General features: G+C 35.2%; 1 protein-coding gene across 1 annotated transcript; it reads right to left on the reverse strand.

Annotated features, from left to right (window-relative positions):
• Positions 1-6,873: 6,873 nt before the first annotated feature.
• LOC110766385 (uncharacterized protein At2g29880-like) lies at positions 6,874-7,890 on the reverse strand. The gene is made up of 2 exons (XM_088245115.1): positions 7,537-7,890; positions 6,874-7,441 (listed from the first exon to the last, which is right to left on the reverse strand). Exons 1-2 carry the CDS (start codon positions 7,888-7,890, stop codon positions 6,941-6,943), a joined length of 855 nt encoding a protein of 284 aa, XP_088101241.1. The 3' UTR covers positions 6,874-6,940.
• Between the last annotated feature and the right edge of the window lie 1,109 nt (positions 7,891-8,999).

Genomic DNA, 8,999 nt, shown 5'->3' on the forward strand with positions numbered 1-8,999 from the left:
TAATGAGTCACAGCTTCACTGAAGATATCATTCCTATATCGTTTCCGATAAGTAGTATGTCATCTACATACATCACTAGGAATGCTACCAAACTCCCACTGACCTTTTGTACACTCATTAGTCATCCATGTTTTGTATGAAGTCAAATGTTTTGACAACTTCATCAAATAGGATGTTTCAACTCCAAGAACCTTGCATCAACCCATAAATGGATCTATGTAGCTTGCATACCTTACGCTTATCAACTTTAGAAATGAAGCCTTCAGGTCGATCTATATATAGTTCTTCCTGAAGGTGGCCATTCAGAAAAGCCGCCTTCACATCCATTTTGACAAATCCCATAATCATGGTATGCAGCTATTGCAAGCCAAATCCGAATAGACTTTGTCATAGTGACAGGAGAGAAGGTTTCTTCATAGTCAATCCCTTCTCTTTGCTTGTAGCACTTTGCTACTAGCCTTGCTTTGTAGGTTTCTACTATCCCATCTGAGCCTATCTTCCTCTCAAAGATCCATTTATTCCCTATTGGTACAATACCAGGAGGAGGATCAACTAGAGTCTAGACTTTGTTGGTATACGTAGAATCCATTTCGGATTTCATGGTTCCAAGCCATTTCTATGAGTCAATGTCTGACATTGTCTCATTGTAGTTCGAAGGGTCTTCGATATCCTTACAATCACTTAGGAGATTCAACTCTCCTTTGTTGTCATGAAGGAAACCATAATACCTTTTAGGCATTCTGCTAACCCTTCTTGAACTACGTGGAGTCTGTGTTACAACAAGTTTGTGGATCTGGGATTGCACTTAGTTCAGTGTTGATTTCTAGCTCATTGGACAATTCCTTGAGTTCTATCTCATGTCCCCCTTTTCCCATCAAGAGTGTATTCCCTTTTAGGAAGGTAGCTGACCTTGTGACAAACAACTCTTGCTCGTCGATGTGATAGAAGTGATATCCCATAGTTTCCTTTTGGATACCCTATAAATCTACACTTCACTAACCTTGCATTTAGTTTATCCGCATATTGCCTTTACATATGCTGGACAACCCCAAATCTTGATCTAATCAAGACTTGGTTTCTTCCCAAAACACATTTCAAATGGAGTTTGTGGAATGGATTTGGAAGGCACTCTATTTAGCAAATGAATTGCAGTTTCAAGTGCATATCCCTAAAAGGATATAGGTAAATTAGTACAGCTCATGGAACTCATTTTAGAAACTCCATTATGTTGTGGAATTCCTGGTGGAGTCCATCGTGATAAGATGCCGTGTTCCTTGAGGTAATCAAGAAACTATGTGCTTAAGTATTCACATCCTAGATCGAATCTAAGGATTTTAATACTCTTGCTTGTTTGGTTTTCAACTTCATTTCTGAATTCCTGAAACTTTTCAAAATTCATATTTATGCTTCATTAAGTATAAATACCCTAACCGTGAATGATCATCGGTAAAGGTAATGAAGTATGAATAACCGCCATCTGTGTTTGTATACAAAAATCCACAAACATCTTAGTGAATTAATCCCAACAGTTCTGTAACTCTTTCTCCTTTACCAGTGAAAGGAGACTTGGTCATTTTACCATGTAGACAAGATTCACAAGTAGGCATATGAACATGATCAAATGATCCAAAAGGTTCCATCTTTTGCCATCCGGTGAATTCTATCTTGGCTAATGCCTCCAAGTTTAAGGTGTCACAATTTAGTTGATGTATCCACATCTCTAGGCCTCTCAGGTCTAGTTGCATCTTTATCCATATACAGTTAATGCTACCATTCATTTCTAAAATGAAAAGAGACCATCAATCAAAATTGCATAAGCAACGATTTGATTGATATGTGAAATAGAACAAAGCATTTTGTCAAACAAAACATCAAATCCATCTCTTAAAATATAGAGACGGATATTAAGCTCTTTACACATCTAGAAATGAAATACCAATTATTTCAAATTCAGGTCCTCTTCGGATGGTAGTTTGAGATGTTAGGTGCTTATTGCATTAGCAACTACATTAGTGCTATTTCCCACGATTAGCACCATTTCTCATTTTCCAAGTCTTCTACTCCCACTAGTCCATGCACAAAATTGCATATATGTTGACTAGCTCCTGAATCAACTATTCAGTTTAGAAGCTTTAACTGTAATTACTAATTTTAGAACAAGAGAGTGACCTTCTGAAGGTTTTTCTCTTGAGGCTTGCAAGACATCTCTTGCAATTTCTCTTCCAATGTCCATTCTTGCCAAAGTGAAAAACAAATACCTTTCAGTTACTTGTCTTTCTTTTGTATTCTTTCTTCCTTGGGTTTTTAGAAAACCTTTCTTCTTCTTTCCTTTATCCTTACATTCTGTTTGGATTCGGAAGAAGAAGAACCCTTCTAAAATTTGCAACTATCCTCTTTAACCCTTTATCTTTTGAGATATTCATTTAAGCTACTATAGCCATATTGAGTAGCTCATATAGGGTATCATTCATCTTTCCTATATTATAGTTCATAACATATTGGGATTATTTAATGATAGGGATGAAAGAAAGAATCTTGTTGAACTTCAACATCAAAGAAAAATCCATATTTTCCAATATCTTATGTAATGATATTACATTGAGATCATGTTGATTAACCGGGAACCCACTTACCATTCTTGTCACAACAAGTTCAGATATGGTATTGTAAGCTAGGAGTAGCTTCACCTTTTCATGGATGCCAACATGTAACTTTTACCTCGGTTGTCATCTGACACATGCTTCTTATAAGCCTTTGTCTCCTCCTCAATGGCATATGGACCAAGAGGGGTATGTGGTGGGGTTTTCTTATACACAACTAATCTCATCCAATTATAGGACAAGTTGGTGTTTGTGCATCAAACCGGATAGTTCGTGTTATCTTGGACGTTTGAGTCAAGTATATTTGAGATTGGGTTTGTGATGATTAATTTGAAATTCTGCAAAAACGTAAATAGATTTTAATTTAGATTAATCTTCTACCAAGGACTTAGGGTCTTTAAGTCATGATGGTAGCTCCCACTATTTTTGGCAAATTTCATATCCCTCCTGAAATCCGAGAGTTTCCGTTGAAACTCTTAGTGGGGATGGGAGTCTCACTTTCACATAGTTTTCCTCAACCTAACAGTTTGTTGGATTGCTATGATACTAATGAGAGGATACTCTTATCCAATCACATCATTAATGTGAATACCCATCACTATGGCCTCTAGAGAACTAGACCTCAACCTAACAGTTTGTTGGTTTCGTTCGTCTTAGTTAAGTTATTCCCACCATGCTTGTGGGTATAGGGTTTCAAGTATGACCTCAACCTAACAGTTTGTTGGCCACACTCGTTATCTATCCGCACTACATCAAGTATGTGTAATAGGCTTCCCTTGGATGGTTACAAGTACTGGATGTTGCCTCACTGAGGTCCAACAAGGTGTAAATGTGCCACCCAATAAGAGACTACCATGGTGGAAGGCCACAAAATAGCATTCGAAGTGCCATTTCGCTTATCAACTTAATATTGCTTTGAGGGTAGTTAAATTGGTCTCATTTTAATCCAATTTTAATCCTGTTAAAATTACCTATCTAATCTCATTAAATGGTTCCCAGTGCAATATATTAGTAGCACATAATACTCCCACTAAATGTTTTAGAAACCATTTGCTTGAGATAGTGGGAATACATGATACTACTAATTGATTAATTATCATCATTACCGAACATTCCAATTGCATTGGGCTTGTAGGATGATTATGGACTTTCTTGTTGATCCAACACGAGCCACCATGTTGGATCATGGTCTTGGATGGTGATTCATTTTAATTACGCGCGCATAAAAATAAATTAGGCATGAAAGCCATTTCATTATTACATAGCCAATCAAAATCGAATACATATCCAATAAGCGGCCAATCACATAGCTCAATTGTTTGGTCTAAGTCCATAACCATCCTTTAATTATTTAAACGCTTTAAACAATTAAACTAGCAATGTAAAAACATGCTCTTGGGTTGCATACATATATATGGGTTTAATTCAAGTGGTAACCATATTCAAATAAAATAAATTTACCATGGAGTGAAAACATTTTACTACAATAGTAAATGTAATTGTGGAAACCTTTTAGGCATAGTTACATTTATCATATATTGCAACTAGGTCTAAAACTATTCAACAATTAATAATGGATCCAAAGTTGATCCACTAGGGTGTGGGGTTAAAGCATGCATTTGTAAAATACAAAGTGGTGATCATGATTTTTCCAACAAGGTGAATAATCATGAATGTGACTAGGTAGGCCAACCACACTCACCAAAGTAATCAAAATTAATTTTAGTGTGGTAGGTAAATAATTAGTGATAGGAATAATTTGATCAACTTTTGCATTTTATATCAAATCACCATCATTTACATCTAGATAGTCCCCACACACTCACCAAAGTAATCTTATTAATTTTAGTGTGGTGGGTAAATGTTTATTGAGTGGAAATATTTTTGAAAAACTTTTAATTTTATAATAAACATCATCATCATCTTTTGACCTATCTTGGTGGAAAATTCCACTAAACACAATTATCAAAATTAGTCACATAACTTATGGATCAAAAAGATCCCATAACAAGAACATCAAGAACACCAAGAACATGCATATGAACTAATATGAATGTTCATGCAATTTCCGGAAAATCCATATTCCATTTTAACCATCTCATGCTCTTAATATCATATATTTCATGAAGTTAAAATCATGGGGGTTTTAATGCAACTATGCTCTAATATTCATACATACAATTATGAATACAAAGAGAGCATCAATCATCAAAACACAAATCCGGAAATTCAAAATCCCAAACAACCCCTTTCACTCCATTTGATTTTTATTCAATCAAATCAAAATAAATCAAGTATAACTATTATACTTTTAAATGAATTCACAACCCATATATGCATCTCTAAACCCCAAAAACATATCAAGTTCATGACCTATGGCTCTGATACCAATTGTAGGAATTTCAAAACATTTTTCCAAAGTTCATTTGAATATTAAACATGCATTTAATCAAATTAATCGCAGCGGAAGTCTAAGGTGGTTGTTTAAATTCAAAACAAAACTTCTTCCAAGTATCTTAAGCCATGAACATTGATATGTTTTTCATAAATGAAAATTCAAGAGAAAGGATAAGATCTAATTACCCTTGAAGCAATTATATGAACCAATTTGTGTTTGGTCTTCTCTTGATGATTTCCTTTTTGTTGATCTCCTCTTTGATCTTTGATCTTTGCTCCTTGATCTTTCTCCTCCATGTGAGCCACAAAAGTATATGGCCTCTAAGTCTCCACACCAATGGAACCTTGAGATGAGAATAAGTATCTTGAGAATACTTGGATGCTAGTGCAAGATTCTCAAGATTGGTTTCAATCTAAACCACTTTGAAAGATGAAAGTGTTTCACTCTTGAAAACTCTCTTTTTTCTCTCTTTGATCTCCCAAACCCATTTGGTTGATGTTGGATTGTGTTTGTGTGTTAATGAGCTTATAGAAACAATTCCCATACACATTCACTTAAGCATTTTCGGCCAAAACCCATTGGGCTTCCAAAATTGGGCCTTATGACACTTAAACCATAATATTTAGGTGTCTTAAGCCCTTGGGCTTGATACCCAACCATTTGGGCTTTCCGTTAACTATTACTTAGCCCAAATACATTTTTACACGTAGTAAATCATCCACATCAAATCAATCAAATTGATTTCCTCATTCTCATTTGTATTACTCAAAGTTAACCATTTAAGGTGTGCGATCCATTAGGTTCTAATTAGCAAGGCAGTGGGAAAATATTAGAACTCTTTCTAACCAACTGGAATTAAAACCCCTTTTTAATTCTTCCTTTATTTGGATCGATCACAATCAATCCTAGGACTTCCACAAGCCAAGAGTGACATCTAGCAATATATCAAGGCTACCCAAGCTAACCAGAATAGATGAAGAACCTATTCAGTTGGAATTGCAATGCAATACGATCCTTCTCTTATACAATGTTTCAAATCATATTATTAGGGTACGGATTGTTTATGTCAAACCCCTAATATGATTTATAACCTCATGTGATTCAAAAGAACATGATTAAGAACAACTTTCTAAATCAAGCTCAAAATACTTTGGCCAAAGATTTATTGAATCACATCTTGAAACATTCTCCTTCTTTATCGAAAGTAGAGATTCCTTATTGTACATTCACATGCCCCTATGATGAATTAAGAGATCCCAACAACTCTTAAGACAAATCTTTTACGGCTTGCCTTTAAGAGCTATCAAAGATCAATAACGCATCATAGGACAACCATGATGCCTCAGGTCTAAGGACTAATTTGCATTATTGCAACTATGAGTTCTCATTTGACATGTAGATAAATACTCCATACGAGAACTACGGTTGATCGCGTTCAGTGTACTCATTCACTAATGAGCACCCACATACTTGTATTAGTGTCAACTACACAAATGGTTTGAGACTAACCATCCTCCCAATTGAGCATACATAATATGCGCTAATCTTGACGGTTTATCAATGCCCATTTGATAACCTATGATTAGGAACATTTTGGGATGCTACAGTTAGAGATTAAAGGTCTCCCGAATCTAATCTTCTTTAGATTACTTTATCTCTTATTTAGCATACCCGGGACATTTGTTTCTTTACACGATGTAAAAGATAACAAATAAGTTTGCCCTTTATATATCATATACGAAATGTATTCTAAGGAGATTACATCAAATGTATTGGCTCTTAGGGCACATTTCTAACAGTTTGGTTCCTAGTTGAACAAAAGCTCTTTCTTTTGACATAAAAGAAAAGAAAGGAAAAAACAACATTAAAGCCCTATCCATGTATTATACTGCCCTGGATCACTCCGTAGTCCATGGACACTTCGTAATCCTATCCCTCTCCTTCAAGAGAAACTCTCATGTAATGCTAAAACTAATAGGCTATGGACTATGAACTCCCTTTTTTCCCTTTTTTCCAATAGGCTATGGACTCCCTTGAAGTCGGTAGCAATTTCAGCAATGCTAAAACTAATTCTGTCCATACATGTCTCATATTGGCTACCATTCCCTTCATGCTCTGGTCTAGTTCGTTTCCTCTGGCTTGAGCTTTCTGAGGGACCTGTCCAAATATTGGCCTGAAAAGGTAAGGATGAAGAAGAATGTCCAAGTGGTGGATCTTGGTGTGATGCTTCATTATGATTTGGTACAAAGGCCTGAGTGTTATTATCATAAACAAAGTCCTCTATTCCAACTTGTCTATCTTCCACCCCAAAAGTTCTTGCATCAGTACCATCACCCAATCCTAATGAGTTTTTTCCAATAGCAGTTGCATTCCCAATGACAATTTGCAAATCCTCATAGTCCTCACAAGTTTTTGTTTGAATATGCCTGTGGGTTGGGTGGGACTACAAAAACAACAATAAAATAATAATTATTAGTAATGAATTATGTACTTAGATTACCACATAGCGCATATTGAGAGAGAAGTTAAGAACCTAACCTTAAAGTAGTCTTCCCAAATTTCTTCAGGAGCAGTGAATTTCTTTGTGGTTGAGTCCCACCCAAACCCAGAGTTATGACGCATCAGCTGTGAATATTTTTGATATTCTCTCTTAAAATATTTCAACCGACTTTGGTAATGACAATAGGTTTTATGACACCTAAGTTTTTCATTAAGGATGGGAAGTATTTTGGTTTCAACAGTTGCCTTGCTTAGCACGCCATTGGCATCACGCCATCCACGAGATGCAGCATCAACCATGAGCTGCAACAACATTTTGCTCTCTTCCACACTCCAAGCACTATAATCTTTCTTGGCTTTCCCTTTTCCAGTAACTTGTTCGCAATCTCCCATTTCTAAATTATTATTATATATATATATATATAAACATGCAAATTATTGTTAGTTATACAAACAAGGATAACAATAGACGCATTATGATATACCAGCAATGTCACATAAAAAGTGCAGAAAAACGGAGCAAAATCTAAAACAACTATCAACAGCACCTAAAGAAGATAACATGATAAACTCACTTTTCCCTCTTTTTCAGGATCTGGGTAATTGAGTCATTGGATTTATGGATTCAAGTACATAAATATATAATAAAAAGAAGATTAAACACTCACAGGGTGAAAGAAAAAAATAGTATAGCTAATTTTATATATTAAAAAACCTGTTTCTTCCTTCCAATCCAAAGAAAAAAAAGACAGTTGAACGAGCTTATTAATGTGAGTATTACGGTTGGTTGACAATCATCTTTTTCTAGAGTGCAAAGTTTTGCTGGGTAAGAAATTCCATGTGCATAATTTACGATTGAATGCCTGCATGTGTTTTCCCCATTTTTCCTTCATAATTTTTGCATGTGTTAAATTTTCACCTGTTGCTTGACAATGAACTTGAGAAAACTTCATAACCGGAGTACCAGTAAACCCAAACCCCAAGATAAACCCTAAAAACAAGTTACACTCTAATAACAAGCAAAACCTCCATAAAACAAGAAAAACATCAACCAATAATCATCAACAAATAGTAATAAACAAGAAAAACCATGGAAGAAGAAGGAAAGCCAACAAGAATATTGAGAGAGCGTACCTTTGGAGGGTGGTTCGTCTTCTGTAGAGATAAAAAAAATAACACGACGTCTGAAATCTTTGGGGTGGAGTTTGGACTTATGCTGGCCTTTATTATTTATACCTAAACCCTACAAATTCTCCAAACTCCAACACTTAATTAAATCCTTCCAAATCTATCTCCTTTTGAATACAGGTAAATTTAAATGGACTTTTTCCAAGTCCTAATTGAATACACCCACATTTAAATGGACATTTTAAAAGTTCAAACAAGTCTAGATTGAATACACCCAAACTGTTATAGACTTTTTAAAAGTTTATATAAATCCAAATTGAATACACCCGGATTTTTAAAATCTTTTTAAACGCTTTATAATCCTAATTGAATAC

This window comes from Prunus avium, chromosome 8 (assembly GCF_965620075.1).
Source record: "Prunus avium chromosome 8, drPruAviu1.hap1.1, whole genome shotgun sequence".
NCBI lineage: Eukaryota > Viridiplantae > Streptophyta > Magnoliopsida > Rosales > Rosaceae > Prunus > Prunus avium.